The sequence below is a fragment of the Brachyistius frenatus genome, unplaced genomic scaffold (genome assembly GCF_029030835.1).
Source record: "Brachyistius frenatus isolate BFR_SWC_R1_liver_20210118 unplaced genomic scaffold, ASM2903083v1 Contig_154, whole genome shotgun sequence".
NCBI lineage: Eukaryota > Metazoa > Chordata > Actinopteri > Embiotocidae > Brachyistius > Brachyistius frenatus.
Genome location: NW_027210753.1, coordinates 382501 through 405320, shown reverse-complemented (window position 1 = coordinate 405320; position 22820 = coordinate 382501). Strand labels below are relative to the sequence as shown.

Sequence of the window (22820 nt, the reverse complement as noted above, 5' to 3'; positions counted from 1 at the left end):
CATTCATAATGGCTTGATTTTTTTTTTGTTTTTCCTGAAAAAATACCACCTCTTTAAGAACCAAATCATAAAATCTACATCAGAAGTAGAGACTAGAGAACAACGTGACAACGCTCTGGAAAAAATAAAACAAGAAAAAGGAAACATTCTGAAGAGTGCAATTTTTTTCAGTCCCCCCCCCCCTATTCCCCCACGCGCAACCCCCCCGCCCCCCCGCTGTCCTAAAGATATCCACCGTACTATGTTCTTTGGCTCGAAGAAAGCCTGTTCACAACTCGTGCCACTTTGTCTTCAACTAAAAAACCACCAGAGGGTCATTGATCACCCTTCGCTTTTAAAACTTTAACCTTAAACCGATCGAAACTTGGGAGTCGGGATTGAAACCAGCTGCAGAAATGTTTGTGACATCACCAAACCAGTGGGATGCTGTTTTTGGTTTCGTGTCAGCGGCCCGTGCTGTGAGACGACCGCCACACCGGGGAGGGAATTCAACAAAAAAAATTTTGGGGTGGGGGGGCGGGGGAGGGGGGTCCCTCCTTGACAACAGATTACCAGCGCAGCAACATAAAGTGGGTGAGTGTGAAATGGATGAGGCGGTGCAGGGGCTCCCCCTGGTGGTGGGAGGAGAGCAGGGTTGGCACAGTGGCAGAGCTCCCTGGACTCTTGGCTCAGCTCAGCTGCTCAGTTTGTCTCGGGATGACGTCGCCCCTCCGTCGCCCCTTTTTCAGTCCGAATCGGAGTCCGACGACCCCCCCGAGTTTGACTCGCTGCTGCTGTCCTCAGACTTGTTCTCCTTGTCCTCCGCCTCGTCCTCGTCTTCGTCATCACCCTCCTTCTTTAAAACGATAAAAAAACAACACAAATATATTCAACAAAATCGTCACCCACTTCTTGTCTTTATTTCTGAACGCTAGCGTCGAGGGATGTCACTCACGTCGTCGTCGTCGTCGTCGTCGTCCTCCTCCTCCTCGCTGGACGAGTCCGCCTCAGAGGAAGCCTTCTCCTTCTCGTCGTCATCGTCGTCCTCATCCTCGTCGTCCTCCTCCTCCTCGGTTTCCTGCGAGAAGAGATGATTTTTTTGGGGCGAGGCCGATGAACACGAGTGTTTACAGACGTTCACACGCGAGTCAAAGAAACGAAGGCGTCGCACTCACCGATTTCTTGGACTTTGCTTTGGGGCCTCCTGGTTTTGCTGTTGTTCTCCGTTTCTGTAACATGGAGGGAAATAAACAATCATTTATCAGAGAAAGATGCGAAAAAGAAAGAAAAGTGCATGAGAGCTGTGATGAGAGTAAAAGAGGACTTACTTGTGAGTTATATTCTTTGTAGGTGTTTCTTTCTTGTGAAGACAAACTCTGTGGAAAGATGGAAGTGTTGGTTAAGGTGAGGATTTTTTCATAAATATCTTCCCTTTCGCCACCAAAACAACAGAAGTTCTTACAGCGAGCCACTGCTCCAGCTGGACCTTGTACTGCCTCTGCTTCTCCTCGGCGATCTTCTTGTAGCGGTCCTTCTCCTTCAGCGGTAGCCTCTGCCAGCGGCTGCCGATCTCCGTCATCCGCTCTTTCATGGGGAGGTGGTTGAGCTCTCCGTTGGACAGCATCTCCTGAGAGAACTTCTGATATCCGTTTCTAGGGAGCAAAATCAAACGTCAGGGTTTCGCTGGTTTGAAGAGGCGGAACGGACACGCTTGGATGTGTCAAACTTACGATGGAGGTTTCTTGGGTTCGCCCTCAAACTTCATCTTCTTCCCCGAAGCGATGGCGGCAGCAGGAGAGCGCATCTCGCACAGGTCTCTCTGTGGAGGACAGAGAAGTCGACACGTTAGCTCTCGCCGGCTTCTGTAAAAACACATGTTGTGGATTTCTCGGCGATCTCCTCCGACCTCGTATCTTTTCTGGTCCTCTGCGGCCTTTTTGATCCACATGATCTTCTCTTTCTTCTCCATGGTGCTCCAGGTCGTTTCCATCGCTTTCTGTGCCTTCGGCCGGTCGGACTGAAAAGCACAGGATCACATGATAAACACCTGTTACAGAATTACAGCAGTTTGAGTTCCCGTACTGTATTTCTAAACTTGTATTCTGGTGTTGTGATGTGCTATTATTTTCTTGTCAGCGGCTAAATAATGTGATGGTAAAATATAAGTGTGGGTTTTGTGTTGCTGAGACTGGGCGTCCCGTGCACCTTGAATCTGGCCAGGTAGTCTCCGATCACGCTCTGCTGCCAGATGTCCTGCGCGGTTTTGGGCGGATCCGGCAGACGACTGCGATCCTCCTTCTCCTTCTTCTCCGACTCTGCTTTCAGGACCGTTTCTAAACGTTTGTATTTCTCCTGAATCGTAGACATAAAGAGCATATGTCAGCTGCCGTGACAGTTTGCCCGTACATCATCCGGCTGGACTGGACCCGTTACCTTCTTCTTGTCCGGCAGCTCGTTCCACATGCGCGCCAGCAGTCGTGTGAGCTCGCTGTCGGAGAGGTCCGGCCGCTCCTGATGCAGCTTGGGACGCTTCTCCTCAGAGAATATGAACATGGCTGAAATGGGCCTCTTGGGTTTCTCTGGGTTGGGCTGCGGGTTACAAGATGAGAGAATATCATTAAGGTCAAAAAACCACAGCGGATGTAAACATGTTTTTTGGTTTTTTTGTTTAACATTATAACAAACAGAACCTGAACGCAAGTCCTGGTTTTTTTAGGCTATATCATGACGAACAAAACGGACTTGAACCCCTGGTTTGCTCTGGAGAAACTCCTCGTCTCACCTTCGCTTTAGAGTTTTTCTTTTTGGCGGCAGGACTGTTGGCTCCGCCCTTCTTGAAACCAAACTTCTCCTCACCCAAGACCCGCTGCTGCTCCTCCTCTGATAAACTCTACGGATGTCCACACAGCAGAACAAATATACATAAGAAACCCGTCCAGTAAAAAAGTATAAACACACGGTGATGGCTAGAAGACACAAACTCAAAAAAAGACTTACGCTGAGAAATCTGTTCATCTCGATCTCGTATTCCTTCTTCCTCTGAAAAACAAACATGACAGTTGAGTGGAAACTGATTTATTTTTGGATTTGATTTTCCCAGGTCTCGACTCGATGATTTCCCATCTCACCTGTTCGCAGCGTTTCTGGTAGCCGTCCTTCTCGCCCTGTTTCAGCAGCTTCCAGCGCTGGCTGCACATCACCATGCGCTCCGTGCTGGGAACGTCCTTCATGCTAGACATGAGCTCGGCGCAGAACATCGAGTAACCGTTTCTGAAAGAGTTGAAACGACGTCAAGTCTAAATAACAGTGGAATAAAAACCAGTCGAATGAGCGTCTGCAGCCGGGACTCACGGAGGAGGTTTGTCGGGCCGGCCGTCGGATTTGTCCTTCAGGTGCCTCTCCGCCTTGGTGAGGGTGGACTTCATGATGGTCTCCTGGGTCATGTTGACCTCGGGGTGCTGCTGCATGTACTCCCGCATCGTCTCCTGAAGGTTGCAAACGCACACACAGTTAACGCGGGTAAAAAAAAAAAAAAGCAGCTGTAAGACTTTCATTTCATATGACACGTCTCCATGACGACCGTCTCACCTCGTACTGCTTCTGCTGTTCCAGGGACTTGGCGATCCATTTGAGCCTCTTTTTGTCAGACAGCTGCGTCCACTGTTTGCCGAGACTGTCCTTAATGTCTTTGGTGGTCGCCTGGCGTCGGACAAACACAGTTAACATCTCCAGTACGACACGATTACAGTTTGATTCTGTGTGGTGTGAGCGCTTACGTCTGGGTGTATCTTCAGGAAGGCCTTCTTTTCATGGTTGTACCACAACTGTTGGGGCGTCTTGGGCTTCTCTGGGACGTTGGAACCTTTCTTGGTCATGCTCTCCATCAGGTCTGGATGCTCTTCCCTGTTTTACACACCATGAATCAATCCTTTGAAGCACAGTGTTCCTCTCTTATGATGCTGCGGGCTGAATATACCAATTGTTTGTAAATAGTTTTCATAATTAATCTCACCTGAATTTCATCATGCTCAGCACGAATGTTTCCTTGTCTCGTAAGAAGTCTTCAACGTATTTTTTCTGCAGTCATGAAAATAAAATGTTAAAGTTTGGAACTGAATCTAACGGCATGAAGGTGAAACGCGGTCGTCTTGACTGACCTTCTTTTTGTCCGGCAGCTCCCGGTACTTCTTGGAGAGGATTTTAGTGAGGTCTAAGTTGCTCATCTCGGGGTGCAACTTTGCGTATTTGGCCCTCTTCTCCATGAAGAAACGGAAGTATGGAGTCAAAGGCTTCTTGGGGAAATCTGGATGTTTCTGTGGATAATTAGCAGGAAACTTCAGCCTTGAGCTCCACTCACAGCTGGTTGTCCAATAATACGCGATATATTGGATTTGAACTCACCTTGATTTTCTTGCCCTTGTAAGGGTTCTTGATGTAGTCTTGAGCATCAAATATGATCTCTGTTAAGGTCCTGAATTTACGAATCTGTTGGACAGAAAACCAAACATACATCAAGTCAGTGGCTTTTAACAGACAATCAACACTATCAATAGCATCCTATCCTGATGAAGGGACTCACCTCTTTGGAGACCTCCTGCCACTTCTGCTTACACATCTCTGCTGTGTAGGAGTTGAAGGCCACCTTCTGCCAGTCCAGGTGGGACTCCGATGTTTTGTACTTGGTCAGGTCTTTCGGTGGCAGCGCCACTTTCATGGCCTCCAGCAGCTTTAAGAGGTCATCCTGCGCCCACACTGACATAACGGCAAAGAACAAAGTGACCTTTCCACATATCCGATTAGATACGAGTGTCCTTTAGTGCGTCTAAAATGTTTCAGCGTTATATCCATTTAATGAAGCTAAGGTTGGGTTATTAATAGTAGAATCATCAATTCTGGTTTTTAATTTCAGATTGTCATCTCCATAAATCTTACAGGAACCAGTAAAACATGCTAATTACTGTTGGATTAATATAGAAAAACAGTTTTAATTGTCTTCACAACCTAAGAGTGTTCAAAAACACAATAAATCTCTAAAACCACACCTTGGCTTTGGGTCGATGCCTCCATTACTCCGTTCATTTGTGAGTATACTGTGTTGAATCTACAAAAAAAAAAAAAAAAATGTTATGAAAGATTTATTAACAAGCATATATCTTCTATTAACTTTAAACGAGAACCAATTATAAATCGTGAATATTCAGGTTGCTGTTTACCTTCATTAAAAAGAAAAAGAAAATAACGTATACTTAAAAACGGTCATTTATAATTTGACATTATTTATATGACTGACGGTGCTTTCTAAATATCGACGATCTCCAAGTAAAAAGGTGGTGGTTTCCAGTGGAGGAATGAAAATGTCCCTCGACATGATGGTTTATGTTCATCACACCGCCCCTTCAACGTTGGACGCTCCATGAGGAGACATAGGCTGCTGCTTGTGACGGCTTACAATCTCAAATAACACTGCGGAGAGCTGCAATAAGCACAACTAGCTCCGCAACACGCGTCTCCGGCGAGCGAAATGTCGCCAGCCGGATTTGGGCGCATTAGTTCGGTGTCCTTCTTCCACAAGTCGGAAAGAAGCGCGGACGAACAGCGGCGACCATTTTCTCGCTCGGTCCGCTCGGTAATGGAGGATTTTAAGTCGGAGCGGAGGGTTGGGGAGGAACCACGGAAGGAGGAAGCGAATGGACGTGGACGGACAGGCAGCTGTAGGCGACCAGCTGACCACGGACGAGGATCTGCTTTCGGTCTCCGACAGAAGGAGGAATGGTCGCTCCGAAGCACTGCACACAAAATGCGCCACTCGGCGGAGGCGCCTCGTCACCGCTGGACGCGGATCCCGCTCCGCCATAATCTTCTCCTTCCGACGTTTAACCGAGGCAGGAGCGAGGAAATCACATTTAAAAACTCGATTAACAGCTAATAAATGTCTCAGGGGTGCTGGCAGACCGTTTCATTCATGTTTTTGGGCGTTTAATGCTGGAATTTTTGAGCGCAAAACCGAGAGCATTCTTCAGCGAGGCGTCGCCGAGCTGCGCTCCATGATGGCGGCTGCTCGTTGTTCGTGTTGTCCTTGATGGCCTTCAGCTTCCCGGCGGGTCCGAGCGACCCAGCCGCATTAAAACATCCATATCACCATGAATGTGACTGAATAACCGCCACAACGTACATCCGGACCCGGTTATAACATCAAATACATCTTTAAATGTCATTATAATTACAACATATGGATGAGGAACAACGGCGCCGGACAAGGACAACCGGGCCGTCGACGGAAGCTGAAAACGGACATTTTTCTAAATATTTAAAAACAGCAAACATTTAGATTATTTTTTAAAATTGTAATCAAATGTCAAAGCCTCTAATAAGAACCTCCTGGAGCACATAAACCGCGGCGGGTGTTTACAACAAATCATTTAAAAACATTTACAGACTATAATTTTGCGACCGTTAAGGTTTTTATTGTTTTTTTGGAAAGCAGCTTTAAGAGTCGTAATCCGCCGGAGAGCCGCGTTCACCGACACGGTGTCGGAGGGCTGGAGGAGCTGCGGAGGCGCAGGAGGGAAAACAGCTTTAACGGCCAAAATGTTACAACATCGACCTTATTTTACCAAGAAGACCGTTTTTAACGTCAGCTGATAAACGGTTTCGGCGGCAGTACTTTTTTTTTTTTTTTGCGTTAAAAACTGCACCGAGATTGTTAAAATAGAAGCTGAAGAGGAAACGCGTTAAAAACGTCCGCGGCTCTCCTGGCTCCCAGCTCCGGGGCCGCCATGCTGCGGCTCCGCGACGGAAACCTACCGTGACGAGGTCCGCTGCCGCACTGCAAACACAGAAAAGCGGAGCTTAACACTAAAGCCGGGCGTCGCAGACTCCCTTCCCTTCGGTCCAAAAGCGCATAAGCGAGGGGGAGAAGGCGGGTTCTTCCAGCTCGGTCGTCGGTGGTTCTGGGCTCGTCGGTGAGAGAGAGAGGGGGAGAGAGAGGGCGAGTCTCTGCACGGTGAGATATTAAACGGAGATCCCTGATGGCTCACCGAGAGGCGGCGGGCTGTTCCGCCAACAGCCGCATGGAGGTCTCGGCGCGGAAACCACCGTGTTTCCCCCCCATGCAAATACCCTCTTACAGCCTACACAATCCAGTTTCGATGACGGGGTTCGCTTGAAATGTGTCTCTGGGTGAGATTTTAATCAAATATCACGTTTACCTCCGGCTCTTACGTCCGCTTTCTTCCCCGCTGTTTGGGACAAGAAATTCGGGTATGGCCGACCTCGCTTGTGCCGCTGCCACCGCGGTCGGTTTATCTCGCTACGACAAAGACGGCGACCGAGCGAGGCGCTTTTATCAGAAAACAAACAAACAAACATTTAAGGCGTCTTTTTGTTCGTTTTAGCGGTTTTGCCGGTTTGTTTCTCGCGCACTCTCGCTGCATTATGAAACCGAGCATGCTTACCTGTCTCACGGCGTGAACCTCGGTGTCGTTGTGGAGGAAGAAGGGGAGGGTTGAACGATAGCCAGCACTGCGCCGTCGGTCCTGGGCTCCCCGTCCCCGCAGAGATGGTCCTTCCCCCCCGTCTCCCTCCACTCAACGCGCAGCAAGCTCTCCTCTCGCCATCCAACCATTTCGCCACGCCGAGACATCCACTTTTTCTCCGATCTCGCACCGATGAGTCTTGAACACACCGATGGAGATGATGTATTTGGACTCCCGGAGGCCGACCGCTCACATCTCCAGCCGGAGTTTGCACCCCCGAATATTTGATCAGGTTGCTGGTAGTTACATGAAAGCCGGAATTTGTGCACATGGTTGTCTAATTTAACAAAACGGCCTAATCTGAACCACTTCCTTAATTTAATAAAAAATAAACATAAATCATAATTTTTTTACCAAAGTTTTTTTTTGTTTTTTTTTACTTATCGAAGCCAGATTTAAACTTCTCAGAGAGCCAGATGAATGGTCTCCACGCAGAGGCCGAGCTGTTTTCACATTGCTCTGCACCTTTTTAGTCATTTGTAAGCGGCTGTTTGAACGCTTCATTTCGGACCAGCATGTTTTTTCCTTCCAACTCCACCTTGTGTGTTTGTGGGCGGAACCTCCGGCTGTCCAATCCGGTCCGTCCGATCCGCAGAACAAATGACTTCAGGCATTCGGCCTTGTTAATCCGTGCTGCGTTCTCTTGCTGTGGGAAAAATGGGAATCAGTGCACGCGTAGAGGCACAGACATGCGAACTATGCTCGAAAATAACGATATGCACTTTATGTATGGAGACTCAGAGGGTTTGGACAAATAAAGACGACATAATTAAATTAATGTTTAAGAAACTGTGTTCAGTCGCACAAGATGTCACAATAACTGTAGAAAAGTTCAAAAGAGGAGGGAGCTCTTTGATGGTTACGCAGCGCAAAGCCATTATTTTGAAACGAGATTATTACAAGCCACATTTAAGTCTTTTCTGTTGTAGTTGTTTTACAATGCAATTTTTCTTTGTGTCTATTTAATGTCATTATGTGACTACAACGGTACGCTACAAACTACGAGCAGTAAAATACATGCAGTTACTGGTTCGGCCAAGTTTACCTTGAAGAGATGAAAAATTTCACTATGAACTCAAATAATACTTGATACAAAAAAAATACAAAAAAATAACAATAAAGCATGTTTGAAAATTAATTTCATAGTTTATGGTCATGCATTTTGTTTGACTTTTTTCAAATCATTTAATCTTGCGTAATGTCTTATTTTTTATGCATTTTGATGTCACTGCTTTAACGTTTGTATTATTGAAGCTCCTCTGTCTGTTTTTTGACACTTAGTCTTTACTCTAATCACCTCTGGTTTGAATAAAGCATAAAAATGCACCTCTGAGTAAGTTGTTCCATCTGCAGCAAGCAAACCGTGTGCTGTTTAGTTGTGTCCCCTCGAAACAAACTTTTGAACCCAGGCACAGAGCAGTTAAACAGTATCGCCATGTTACTTTTCCAGATCGAAGAACTAAGAAGTTGGAGTTTACATGACTTCTGTGAAGGCAGCATGAAACTGAGTGGCAGACTTCATGGTCCAATTGAACACCCCCTCCTGTTTCATGAGGAAAATACTAACTGATGTGACTTAGTGTTTGCTAAGCACTATAAAGGTTGTTTTTATTTTTAATAAATCCAAAGCATGTACAGTGTCTCAAGTACACACACAAAAAAATAGGAAAATAAGATACATTTACAAAGAAGTTGTTCCCTGATCGACTGCTACTGCTCGGCTCATTTTATAATCATGAAAGCAATTACACTCTGAAAGTCTAATATAAGTGCATTATACATCTTTCTATACACAATCTAAACAGGCCATCTGAACAGGAAAGACTAAATTATTCCATGAACGATACACAAACAACAAATGAAATGAGGCAAACTTGAGAAACACAACGAAAAACATTTTTTTAAGGATAATCAATGGAAAGGTACGGGTAAAAGGCACGTGATAGTCCTGAGAAACTCATTATATCACATTTTCCAACCTAAAATTAAATTACATTATTAGAATATGGGCATAATTAAAATGTGACTGCACTGTAGTCACTTTAAAGCCATTCTGGTGATAGATACGGAAAGAAAAAAAAATCTAATAAATGGATTTAAAATACCTCTCATTTATAAAAATTCTAGAGTTTGTCCTGAATCAAAATACCACTCTTTATCTGAACACATCAACAGATACTATCAAGATCTCAATTAGATCAGTTTTAACTAATGCCACATTAAAGGATGAATGGGAAATGAAAGATAGAAGGACCTTGGTGACAAAATGGACTGTGTTCTAGTTGACTTCTGTTAAACACAAATTCAGCTGCAGGAATAATGTACAAATTCTAGAAATGGTAGATAGTTTCCTTCAATGGTAAATTATAATAACAACAGTTAGAAACTGCAAAGAACTGACTTCCCTTCAAAGTTATTGAACTGAATATTAATGGTATGGTGATGTTTACGGAAGCAGTTACACATCCTCCTCCTCGTCAAACTTCACTTTGGCATCGTCTGCGTCAAGCTGCAACAGGAACACATCCAGTTACAACAGAGATGTGGATACATCGATTTTTTTAATATTTAAAATGAATAGTGGAAGCACTTACACATTTCATCTCCAGGCGAGTGAAGAGCGTGCCGGTCATGACCATCCGCAGCGGGATGGTGAGAATGAGGACGAAGGGCAGGGCCAGAGAGAAGGCGCTGATCTTCACCATCCACAGGACGCCCAGGCACAGGAGCTGGATCAAAGTGAAGAGGTGCATCCGCAACGTGGACACCTGCACGGCACGTTACAGGAGAAATTAAAGTCAGAGTCTACTAAAAAAAAAAAGGCAGTTTACAGTGTGGTCACTCAGGGAGATTGTATTCGGCTTATAGGTGCACATACACAATCTAAAGGGTGACTGATCAGGTCTTTAGGTCTCATTGTCAGGAGGTCTAAAAGGAGAAAAGGTCCCTAACCTTTGTTTGAAGTGGCTATTAACATTTAAGAGTGATCATAAAGTGATCATAAAGAGATCATAGAGTGATCATAAAGAGATCATAGAGTGATCATAAAGAGTGATCATAGAGTGATCATAAAGAGTGATCATAGAGAGTGATCATAAAGAGATCATAGAGTGATCATAGAGTGATCATAAAGAGTGATCATAAAGTGATCATAGAGTGATCACAAAGAGTGATCATAGAGTGATCATAAAGAGTGATCATAGAGTGATCATAAAGAGTGATCATAGAGTGATCACAAAGAGTGATCATAAAGAGTGATCATAAAGTGATCACAAAGTGATCATAAAGAGTGATGCAAAATAGGACACGAAACAGAGAGGACCGCAAAGAGACATAAAACAATTACACAAACACACAATTATCTTAATGATGTGTGATTTTTAGATCGTTAAAATGAACCTGATTATGATCAAATGAACAGATTTCTGTGTGGGATAAATACCCTGGTGGCGTAGGCGTCGGGTGGGTGGTATTTCTTGGGTGTGATGAGCAGCAGCATCCTGTCCCACATCTGGATTCCAGTCAGAGACGTGATACCCATGTAGAGGAAGATGCCAAACAGGGCCGTCATAGGAATCATCTTCAGAATAGGCTCCATGAAAATAGAAACGCCTGAAAACCCCCAGAAAGAGTCATTAGAGGAAAAGACGTGTTATCTACTCGGACCCTGCTGTGACTGCGTCGGCAGCTGGACAGTAGAGATGGCAGAACCTACCGACCAGGACGGCCACGAGCATGCCACTGATCCTCTGCTCCAGCACCTTCTCGATCACCGGCCGCGGGCCCTTGGACATGACGGTGAGAGCGTTGGCGTGGGTAACGGATCGCACCGTGGCGGCGCTCAGCCAGGGCATCCCGAAGATGGAGCAGATGCCTCCCATGGTGACCAGGAGGAGCAGGTCGAAATGGAACCCGGAGCCTTTCACCATTTTCCTCTCAGGTTTGCTCACAATCAGCCTGCGATCCGCAGAGAAGATTTGAAAATACAAAAACATTTCTCAAATCTTATTTTATCTTTGTTTCATTTCATTTACCGTGTCACTCACGTGGTAATCTGGGACTCCAGGAAGATGAGGATGAAGACGAGAAATGCGGGGACGCAGCAGGCGCCCATCATCCACACAGGGAACGGCTTTTTTAGTCCCATCGGGTTGATGAACCAGCCTCGGGCACCGGGGTTGGTCACCTCAACACCTTTGGGCACAACCAGTTTCTACAGGAAGACACAAGTGGAAACAAAACTCTTTAAACTCGACTTAATACTGTGTGATAGGTACAGATTATTTTAGCTGCATACAATATAACTGATATTAGCATTTTGAAGAACACTTACCTGGGTGTAAGCATCTTCAATGCAGATGTCCACAGCAATCATGAAGAAAATAGAGATGGGGACTCCGAAATCTCCGATCAAACGACGGATCTGATGAGACAAACAAATCACAGCTCCTAATCAGAGGGAAGGGACTTGTTAAATTTCTTCGCAGCCTTCTTAAAACTTGATCTTACCGGGCCGGGGAGGTAATGGCCACCCTTGAACTGTCGGAGGAAGAGTGCAATGAAGAAGCAGCCAAACATGAGGCACATGGACAGCAGCGCGGTGTTGGGGTACGCCCTTTCGATCTCCGCCTTCTTCACGGTGATGTTCCCATCTGGATGGGTCACCGTGTTCTCTGTGACGACCAGGTGGAAGGGGTTGTCCAGCGAGTCGTTTAGATGTTCGTAGTTCAGGATCAGCGGGTGGGCTTTGAAGATCTGAGGAAGAAGAGGAACGATTATCAGGGAAAGTAAAAAGAAATCAGACACAACAAATGGGAAAGTTTGGGCCCTTTAAGGGAGAGAATCTCTGTTTCGTGAAATGGATGACAGGAGGAGACCTTGATGAGCTTGCTGAAGGTCTCGTAGATGAAGATGAGAGAGATGAGGATGGAGAAGATTTCTTGGGTGAAGCGGGAAATGAATCGGACCAGGAAGCTGCCTTCCACCGCCACGATGATGACCACGATCACCACCAGCCACATGCCCACCCAGGTACGGCCCACGATGTACTCGATGCCCTGGGACTTGCAGAACTAGCATTGGAATGAACACGGGGGAAATGGATTTCAATGAGGAAAAAAAGAGCTTTCTAAAGATGGATTTTAGGGGTCAGAACAAATAATAACTTGTACATACAGCGTAAAAAGCTTCCTCAAAGACTAACAACGGTCCAGAGAAGCCGATGACGAGGACGGGCTGGGCGGCGAAGAGGCAGAAGATGATGCCCTGGATGCTGGTGGATATCATAAGCTCTGACACGCCCATCATCTTTTCTGTTTTGTCGGCTGGGGGTCAGACATCAGAGAGCATTAAGAGCAACATTTACGGTCCGTGGACGAATGAAATCTCTCGGACTCTCTTTTACCTAGAAGCCCTCCGAAAGTGATGGCCGGCGAGAGGGCGGCGAAGTAGATGAAGATGACGGCGGCGAGGACCTGAGGGTTCAGGGCGTCGGTGTAGTCGCTGATGTAGTGGCGGTAACGGCGCTTCACGTCCTTCGCCAGCCCACCGAAGGGATAGCCTGTACGGGCCAGAGGGTCCTCCCTCGGCGGCTCGGGAGCTTTGTCGACTGGACAAGCACACAAGTCGAGACGAATTTAACATCTGGTTTCCTGCTTTTAAGACTTTTTCTCATTTTTCCAGCATGATCAGTTCTTGTTTTTTATTTTTTTTTTATTTCTATGCATAATAAATTCAGTTTGAAGTATAACAATAGCTGGTCTGACTCGGCCTAAATGAAGAAAACCTGGTTGGTTCCTTTATTTTCTAAAGCTAAGGGCCCTTTTTCCCTGAGTTTGTTTAATTACTTAAGGACTCTGATATAAACTTTACTTCGGACTTAAAATGTTAGTTCATGCTGTAATGGCTGCGCTGTACGCTGACCTATGACCCTGTCTCCAAAGGCGAGGCGGGTGTCGCAGGGACGAAGTCTGTCGCGCAGCATCTTCCTCTGGAAATCGATCATGGGCTCGAGCATCGCTTTGTCCTGGATCTCAGTGGGAGGTATCACGATGCTGCAGTCCATGAAGTCGGCGATGGCGTTGGTCAGATCTTTGTCGGTCTGGGCCAAGAAGGCCTCCAGACAGAACACCTGTCAGAGCAGGAACACAGACGGAGGTCATTTCACCTGGTCGCCTCTCTACTGGTGGCAGTGTGTGGTGTCGTCGCCGACGCTGCTGCTTCTCACCCAGTCGGCCATCAGAGCCCCCATGGCGCGGCCGCTTTCGCTGTAGTCGATGTTGCTCTGGATCGGGCCCACCAGCACGAAGACGAAGCGTACGGGGACGGAAGACTCCAGAGCCGACTGCATCACCACAGAGTCACTCAGCCGGACGAAGGCCACCACTGGCTTCTCCAGGAACTCAACGGCACCTGTAGGGGACGCTCTCTTTAAAGCCACACCTGCTCCAGAACCACATGGAAAAAAAAACACTGGAGACACATAAGTTGGACCTACCTGAGAGGACAATGGAAGCCTCCATGTTGTCAGCGCTGTCTCTCTGCAAAAACAACAGGTGCATCAGTACAATAAATGTCAGCTCTGTTATGTTAACGCATAAATCTGATATCGATGATCACACGAAGGATGAAACTGGATAAAGATTTGCACCTTTTTAGTCACAGAGAACGTCTGCATCTCGATGTCTCCAGAGGGAGTGACCACTGGTCCTCCAGACTGACTGCAAGGACAGATAAAATCAATACAATGTGCATCCTGCAAACATGTTTACGGCATTTTAATGTTGCAGAATACAAAGTTCGTGAAATATGTGTCCTGTGTGTTACCTGCGTCTCATCAGGAGAGCTCTCAGCAGGGCGTCTCGGTCGCCGGCTTGGATCTCGTTCTTGTCCACCAGCTCATCGGCCACTTTCTCCACCACGGAGGACAGACTGCTGGCGTTCAGGTCGAGGATGACAGCGCCTGAGGACGTGTGATTTGTTTTCAGCTTGTTTCTGATTTGATCTGAAGACACATACTGATTTCTGTTTCGTTTTAGGTTTCAAGGTCACCTGTACTCAGGATCTTGCGGAGCTGGATGAGGCTCTTGAAGGTGAGATAGGAGACATGTGAGGGACCCCAGTTTCCTGAGGCCGGGTCCAAGTTCTCCTCGTAGCCCACCCAGCGGCTGGTCTCCTGCCAGGTGCTGCCCTGGAGCTCGTTCAGCTCCACGTAGGCCTGCGGCAATGCACTGTGCTCAGTTATAAACATAAACTTTAATATCTGATTAGAAAAGTTAAAGAATGGAGACGAACCTGAGCGTCCCCTCGTGTGGTGGCGTTAGTGTTCAGATTCAGAAAAGCTGAAATAAAGTTGCAGAGAAGGGACTTTTGCACCAATATTCAAATAGTCAAATCACCAACAGATGTGGAGACCGTTTAAAGATTTTACCATCTGAATCGCTGGGAATGACGATGGCCTCCAGGGGGGCTCCTCATTCTCCTCATTCTCCTCATTCTCCTCATTCTCCTCATTCTCCTCCTGCCTTTCAGGGTCAAAGATGCCGCTTGGGCCCAGTGGAGTCCTGGAGGTGTGGAGGCAAAGAGACATGCATTAAAGATAAGGATGAGACCATGACAATGTCTCATTAGATCCTGGAGACAACATGCAAGAAGTTGCTGAAGTTACTGCAACGCAGCTCTGATAAAGGAAAAATTGATTAATTTCACATAATAGTGTCTGTGGGTAAAACACTTTGAAGCCTGTAACTGCAGCTGACAAAAAAGTGTCTTCTGTGAGTCAATCAAATTATTACGGCATTGGCCAACTTTAGTGTCTTTAGTGATGTTCTGTGTATGGCCACAAGGTGGCAGCATTGCTCAACCTACTTCTCAGCTAAAGTTGTATCATTCCTTTGGTTACTGGGGACTTCAAACCCTGAGTTTAGACTCTCAGGTTATTTAAGTTTGCAGTACACTCTTCACCAGAACTAGCTGAGTCTAACCCCAACCATGTCCTGATGCCATATTTGCATTATTGCATTATTATTTACATTCACATAAACAAAGTTCAACATAATCCCAACCTTTGCCACTTGAGGGCAGCACAGCAAGCTGTTAACGCAACATTACAATCTTAAACCGTTGTTATGGTGAATATGTTAGCAAACATCAGCCTATTAAACACCCAGCAGACATAACGCAACACAAGCAGTTATCTGAAGTCATGTTTCTGACCGCCTGATGAATATAAATCCAACATTTAATCTGCTTTTAGCTCTGCTTTGGTCTCCACCAGCTACTGGGGAAAATATCTCACTCCTGAGCTGCTTCATGTACCACATACTGTATGCATAAGGTAGTCTGTTGTTTAATGGTAGGATGGTAATGTTTTTTTCACTTAAGACAGCTGTCTATTGCAGCTTGAAATAAATTAAAACTATAAATATAGTAAAACAAAAACAATGAGTCAAAAGAGGCTAAAAAAAAATAGATTGGCTCCCTTACACAAACTCATGTGACACACTGTAAAAACTAAATTGTACCACTTAATTGGATGAATTTGTTGGGGTGGTACACATGAGCACTGCCTGTTATGTTCAGGGAAAATGACCTGTTATCTTATCAGAAACACGGTGCAGAACCAAACACAGTGCAGGCTTGATTAAACGGAGAGGAGGAACTTACAGTGTCACTGGAAAGGGGAAGGCTGAGTCATTGTCTTCATAGGACATCTCACTGCCCTGTAAGAGGAAAATTTAAAAAGAATTCATGGAAGCTAGTGGGATGAAAATGGAGACGGGAAAACACCTGCAGCTCAGTTTCCATCCCGACCAAACCAAATGTTGCTTTAATATTATCTTGCAGCAATTTTAGAGCTTACTGTTCAACATGTTGTATTTTAGTGTCTCTATTAGAATAAAAGTGTTGCATAAAAAAAGACCGACCTCCTCAAAACTGAAGTTTTCCATGGATGTTGAGTCGTCTGTCCTCCAACTTCCAGCTACTTTAATGCATTCCCTAAGAGAGAAAATGAATCAACACACACATATATGAGTTTCATTTAACTAAATTTAAACAATAAATGACTCTTTGGGGAGCAGTTACATCAAATTTTAAGATGAGGGTTTCACCTCGTAGGGGTTTTGATTTACTTTTAATGCAGACATGCACATCGCCAGCATCCAAAGCACAGGATTTTTTTTAAATATACTTTGGTATTAATCACAGTAAAAATATCATGTTTTATGTTAAATTTTGTTGGGTGTCTTTACAACTGAGGAGCTCTCAGTCTTTTTGAAGCAACTTTACAGAAGTTACTGCCATTTCCTGTCACGCCGCCGCTCTGAGTTCATGTGCAGAGCTGCAGCTCAGAGCAGATAATCAATCAGCCGTTGAAAATGTGAAGTACGTTCTGGTTTCAATAGAAGACGCAGAGCCTTATCTCTGGGTTACACCCTTCAACCAGGCGCCTCTGTTCTACTCAGAAAATGCAGCGTAAAAATTATAACTGCAACATCAAGTAATACAGAACATTTAGAAGGGAATAATATTGTCTCATTTCCATTAAACAAACAGCTGAACAAGCCCGGACCTTCTTTTTGTAAATTTTCAATTGAAAATATTTGATGGCAGACGGCCTGAACAGAAGTCTTATTACACATCAAGTTTACAGCTGCTCAAAAATAATAATAAGGAATGAATAACAGTCATTTTTAGAACGAACAAATCTACAGATCTGAAAAATGCTTGTGAACAAATGACCCATTACTGAAAAATTACTGCGATTTTAACAGACAGCTACATTAATTTCAGAAAATTATAAAACTCTTCACCAGATAAAAGTTTTGTTACTTTCCAAATGGGATGTTATTTAATCATGTCTTTAAATAAGGAAAGAAATGTTTGAAATAATGTTACAGAATAGTAAGAAAAACATTATTACTATTACGAGGTTACTATTTCTTTCCAAGAGAAGAACTTCAGCTCACAGAAAATAATTTCCACCCAGAACTCCGGCCCTTATCTTACAAATATGGAAGAAGTTAGAATAAACTTCTTTCTTATCAGGCTTCTTTTAGATATCAATCATGTTTGATCTCTATCTAATGCAGAAAGTACCAGAGGAGGCCACACCCCTTACCTGTGTCCAGGTACTCCCACCTGGTCTCCAGCACTGGAAACAGGACGATCTCTGTTCTGTCAGTCCACAGAAGCCCGGTGACAAAGTGAGCTGGCACCAACAAAAGAGATGAGTACAGTGACAGAACCAGAGGAGTGGGACCACCCACATTAAAACTACGTCAACCCTGAAGATGCGCAGGACCCAACAACCCTCTCTGGTTATCCAGCAACCTGGCGGGGAGGTGGGGTGTGTGACGGACAAACATCACTATCAGTCGGTGACACCTTGACGCAGGGATATCCCAGCCCTAATTCACCCACTACGCCCTTTTCAGCGTGAACTGAGTCCAAACCAGGACGAGGACTTGAAGGAGACCCAACGGACTGAAGGCCGTCCTGTCTGGGGGGCACACACGGGGCCAAGAGGGTCGAGAAGGGGGCAACGCAGTGTATCAGGGGGGAGCATCTTACCGCGTCATCTTGTTTACGTGCCGGGGATTCCCTCACGGTGGGGGCTGGGTGGCAAGAGTTTGTTCTGTGATGCAAAACACATTCAACTTTTATCATCACATGACCTGGAGCTGGTTTGTGTCTCGTTGGTGTGACATGGTGGCAACAGGGCGAGACGTCCTCTGCTGCTGACCGGAGGTGGATGCTCGTAGTCGCTGATACAGGAATGCTGATGAAAAGAAGAAAACATCAAAGGTTCATATTCAAATAAGAAAAATAACCAGGAAAGCAACATTAAACAGTAAAAAGTCTGTGATGACAGTTTCTTCGAGGGCATCGCTGGCAAAGAACAGAAAAAGATTTGAGTCCTGACAGTTCAGTTCAAAGCATTCCAACATCTAAAGAATGAAAGGGGCATTTTGAGGGTTTCCAAGAAAAGTTTAAAGGCCAAAAACACTCAAGTCAAAAAATGCAAAAGGTGCAAAGCACATTTGTCCTAAAGGTTTTATGGTTTCTGAAGTAAAAACCAAACACACAACCAGAAAGTAGTCACACAGTGGGGTCAGTGATCAAAGTGATTAGAGATTTGTTGACATTTTTTTAATAAGATGTGTTAACACTCTTATCAATCTGTGATTGTCGACCCACCAACAGTTCATGTCTTCCATCTCTATGCTGTCCTTTTCTCTCTCTGCTCTCCTCACCCCAACCGGTTGAGGCAGATGCTCCGCCCACCTCTGAGCCTGGTTCTGTTAACAGATGCTCCGCCCACATCTGAGTCTGGTTCTGTTAACAGATGCTCCGCCCACCTCTGATCCTGGTTCTGTTAACAGATGCTCCGCCCACCTCTGATCCTGGTTCTGTTAACAGATGCTCCGCCCACCTCTGAGCCTGGTTTGTTAACAGATGCTCCGCCCACCTCTGATCCTGGTTCTGTTAACAGATGCTCCGCCCACCTCTGGTTCTGGTTCTGTTAACAGAAGCTCCGCCCCCCTCTGATCCTGGTTCTGTTGGAGGTTTCTTCCTGTTAAAGGGAGTTTTTCTTCTCTCTGTTGGAGGTTTTTCTCCCTTAAAGAGGAGTTTTTCCCTCCTAGCTTATGTGAGAATTATTGAATTGTTGGTTTCTCTGTATAATATTGTAAAGTCTTGCTGTAAAGACTTTAATGTGTTAAGTGCCATGAAATAACCTGTGTTGTGATTTGGAGCTGCATAAATAAATTGAATTGAATTGAACACTGAAGTAGCCTAATGATATTAGCCACACATATGAAATCCATACGTCCGCTGTCCCTGACTGAGCGGCCCACTGGGCTCAGGCCTGTTATCACCAATCATTGAGGCTATCTGCTGCGTCCATGTGTCTTAACATACAGCATACAGACACTCCCAGTCTTCAAATAGACATTTCATCCAAACACACGTCTTCATGTACGTTCATCTTGACATGTTATTCAGGACATTTTATGGACAAACAAAGCAGAAAATGACAAAACAGTTTCAAATGTATATTTTAAAAGCTTTTAAATAATATAAAAATGATATAACATGAGGGAGCAGTCATGGGAACAAGTGGTGATTTGGACTTTTAGTTAGAAATAAACTACAATGACAAAGAAGAGGGAAACAGGCTGAAACACGTCATGATGTCAGGGCCAGTCTTTGTGGTTGATTATACACTGCTCCAAAAAATAAAGGGAACACTTAAACAACTCAATGTAACTCCAGTCAATCCCACTTGTGTGAAATCAAGCTGTCCAGTTTGGATCAACACTGATTGAGGATCAGTTTCACCTGCTGTTGTACAAATGGAACAAACAGGTGGAAATGAGGCAATCATCAAGACAACCCTATAAAGGAACGGTTCTGCAGGTGGTGACCACAGACCGGTTCTCTGTCCTCGTCCTTTCTGGGTGATCGTTGGTCCCTTTTGCATTTTGCCAGTGTCCTCACCACTAGAGGGAGCATGAGGTGTCTCCAACCCACAGAAGTTGTTCAGGTAGTGCAGCTCATCCAGGAGGGCACATCAATGCACGCTGTGGCAAGAAGGTTTGCTGTGTCTGTCAGCACAGTGTCAAGAGGACGGAGGACATACCGGGAGACGGGCCGGTCCACCAGGAGACGTGGAGGGGGCCGTAGGAGGACAACAACCCGGCAGCGGGACCGCTATCTGCTCCTTTGTGCAAGGAGGAGCAGGAGGAGCGCTGCCAGAGCCCTACAAAATGACCTCCAGCAGGCCACTAATGTGCATGTTTCTGCTCAAACTGTCAGAAACAGACTCCATGAGGACGGTACGAGGACCCGACGTCCACGAGTGGAGTCTGTGCTCACAGCCCGACACCGTGCGGGGAGACCGGACTTTACCGGAGAACACCGAGATCGGCAGCTTCTCCGTCGGCGCCCTGCGGTCTTCACGGATGAGAGCAGGTTCCCACTGAGCACATGTGACAGACGTGACGGAGTCTGGAGACGCCGTGGAGAACGTTCTGCTGCCTGCAACATCCTCCAGCGGGACCGGTTCGGCGGCACATCCGGGACATCGTGTCTCGTTCCGTCCGCCGACGCCACGTCCACCGCAGACTGTCCGGGACTGGACCGATGCTTTGATCCGGGTCTGGGAGGAGATCCCTCAGGAGAACATCCGTGGTCTCATCAGGAGCATGCCCAGGCGTTGTAGGGAGTGATACAGGCACGTGGAGGACACACACACTACTGAGACTCATTTGGACTTGTCTTCAGGAATCTCCACAGAAGTTGGATCAGCCTGTGATCTGATTTGTCCACTTTTATTTGGAGTATGATTCTGAATCCAGACCTCCATGGATAATGATTCTGATTTCCATTGATCATTCTGATGTTATTTTGTTCTCAACACATTCCACTATGTAATGAATCAAGATTTGAACTGGAAGATTTCATTCATTGAGATCTAGGATGTTGTTTAAGTGTCCCTTTATTTTTTGGAGCAGTGTATCTAATTGTAAAATTTAAAACCTCAGAGTTAAACACCAAAAATAATGAGCTGCAGTGCATATAAGTGTTTTTAACCCCTTTTAATATGACGCACCTAAATCGTCCCCTGGTTGTCGAGGTGACATCACTGGTTAAATGGAGATCACATGTCTGGAAGAGATCAGAAGTGAAAATACCGTTCATAGGACGTGTACATTAAAAAAAGGAACGAAGGCAGCACAGATGAGCTCCATCAGCGTTACAGCAAACAGGCTGGTAGTTATCACTGAGGGCCAGAACCAAACACTGAAGACCCACCTCGTCACAGTACAACATCCCTTAACAAGCAGTAAACACCATTATAACATCATTTCTCATCAAAATTCTAATAATTTCCTTTTCTTGACAGCCTGACCACAATAACACTGACATTAAAAACATATTTATAATATTTGAAATGAAAAATGACATCAGTGATTTTTAAGTTTCCATCTTCTGATTGAAATTTTCATGCAGGAGTTGCTGACTATCCACCTACAAATAATGATACACAACATTAAATTCCAGCGCATTCATAGTCATGCCAGTCTTTAGAAACATTGCACAACCTGACAATGAGTTCAGAACTGTACTAGTATTTGTACAACTTCAGAAAAATGTCAAATATTACAAATTATAGCTGGAAAAATGGTAATAAGACACTAAAACTTTTTTATTTTAAAGAAAAATAGCCAACATATTTATTCACTTGAGTTCTTCTATATTTGATGTCAGTCACTTTGACTCAGGGGATGTTGGGAGGCAAAATACTGAAGATGACAGGCTTTGTTGAGTTTGGCGCCCCCTAGTGTAAATAACGTGAAAACATCCTGCATGACTTTCTCTGCTTCAGTTTCATATGATAAAGCTGTGCACGGTAAAAGTTGTGAAAAGAGAGTCATTCAGTAGCATTAAAAAAAAAAAAAAAAAAGTTTTTTGTTGTTTCTCAGCAGATTTTGCTTAAAAAAGAAAAAAGGATTTCATAACTAAATTATTACACAACTGGAAAAACCAGTTGAACCTTAACACCCAGTGATAACAGGTCGTTGCTGGGCAACATGGTCACGAGACCTGCGGTGGAAAACACCCAGTTAAAGAATGGTTAACAGGCTGTGTGTGTGTCATAATCATACACAGACAAGAAAAGACTGTGACATCATGGAAAAAGTGACAACCGCCATACTTAAAGAACCATTAAGCTTTATTCAAAGACTACAGTTTGGTCGTCAGAGTAAACAATGCGAGTTGATATGTGGGAAATGAGCTGACATCGAATCACGGCGAGCCTGACAGACCAGTGGGTGATGGTCTTCAGAAGCACGACTCCAGAACCTGACCCGTTTCAATCACAGAAAAAAACTTTCTAAAAAAATTCATGAAAAAGAAAAAGCCTGACAGAAGAGCAACAGATTGAATCTGGGTACTTGGCAGCTCAGCTCAGCTGCTGCATGCAACGGCAGCAGGACAACCAATTTTTAACATTTACAACTATTCCAATTTGATATGGATAAAGTCAGGATTCATTTTGCATTCATTCACCACAAATTCTGACATTGCATTGCTGATCAGCAAACCAAGAGTTCTCAAACGTAGCAGATCATTAAGCATCGAGTGGTTCAGAGATACCGAGTCTCCCTTTGAACTTTTAAAATCAAGTGCAGATATCGTGTACTGTCCCTTTATTCATTAAAAACCAGTTAAAGGGAAAGTTAGATGTTTTATTTTTTGAGTGATTTTTGAAAAGTACCTCAAACAAATTCACAACCT

The 22820-nt window shown here is 45.0% G+C and overlaps 3 protein-coding genes across 9 annotated transcripts in view; all 3 read right to left on the bottom strand.

The window, feature by feature from the left end:
* Positions 1-211: 211 nt before the first annotated feature.
* ubtf (upstream binding transcription factor) lies at positions 212-8057 on the bottom strand. Of its 7 annotated transcripts, none has more exons than XM_069716278.1 (21): positions 6784-8054; positions 5022-5080; positions 4559-4731; positions 4381-4464; positions 4137-4292; positions 3992-4056; positions 3756-3882; positions 3568-3678; positions 3331-3464; positions 3108-3249; positions 2977-3018; positions 2762-2869; positions 2413-2568; positions 2185-2331; positions 1886-1996; positions 1710-1798; positions 1442-1631; positions 1308-1355; positions 1155-1208; positions 935-1057; positions 212-835 (listed from the first exon to the last, which is right to left on the bottom strand). In XM_069716278.1, the coding sequence occupies exons 2-21, from the start codon at positions 5056-5058 to the stop codon at positions 725-727; spliced, it is 2208 nt and encodes a 735-aa protein (XP_069572379.1). In that variant the 5' UTR covers positions 5059-5080; positions 6784-8054; the 3' UTR covers positions 212-724. The 7 variants fall into 7 exon arrangements, with proteins under 7 accessions (XP_069572379.1, XP_069572381.1, XP_069572380.1 ...); XM_069716280.1 differs by having other exon boundaries at positions 212-829; XM_069716279.1 differs by having other exon boundaries at positions 212-832; positions 6784-8053.
* A 1039-nt stretch (positions 8058-9096) lies between these two features.
* On the bottom strand, positions 9097-17802 carry slc4a1a (solute carrier family 4 member 1a (Diego blood group)). The gene is given in 22 exon segments (XM_069716227.1): positions 9097-10023; positions 10109-10282; positions 10957-11126; positions 11230-11471; positions 11561-11727; positions 11848-11937; positions 12024-12269; positions 12392-12586; positions 12690-12838; positions 12919-13122; positions 13437-13644; positions 13741-13925; positions 14011-14053; positions 14164-14233; positions 14340-14475; positions 14565-14730; positions 14808-14854; positions 14944-14974; positions 14977-15076; positions 16179-16234; positions 16439-16511; positions 17635-17802. Coding segments are annotated over 21 exon segments (2754 nt in total). The 5' UTR covers positions 16463-16511; positions 17635-17802; the 3' UTR covers positions 9097-9972.
* A 4434-nt stretch (positions 17803-22236) lies between these two features.
* LOC138631377 (migration and invasion enhancer 1-like) overlaps positions 22237-22820 on the bottom strand; it is a 3462-nt gene continuing 2878 nt past the window's right edge. The window contains exon 4 of the mRNA XM_069716269.1: positions 22237-22820. This exon is cut by the window's right edge and continues 464 nt beyond it. The gene's annotated coding sequence lies outside the window, so the exon portion shown is untranslated.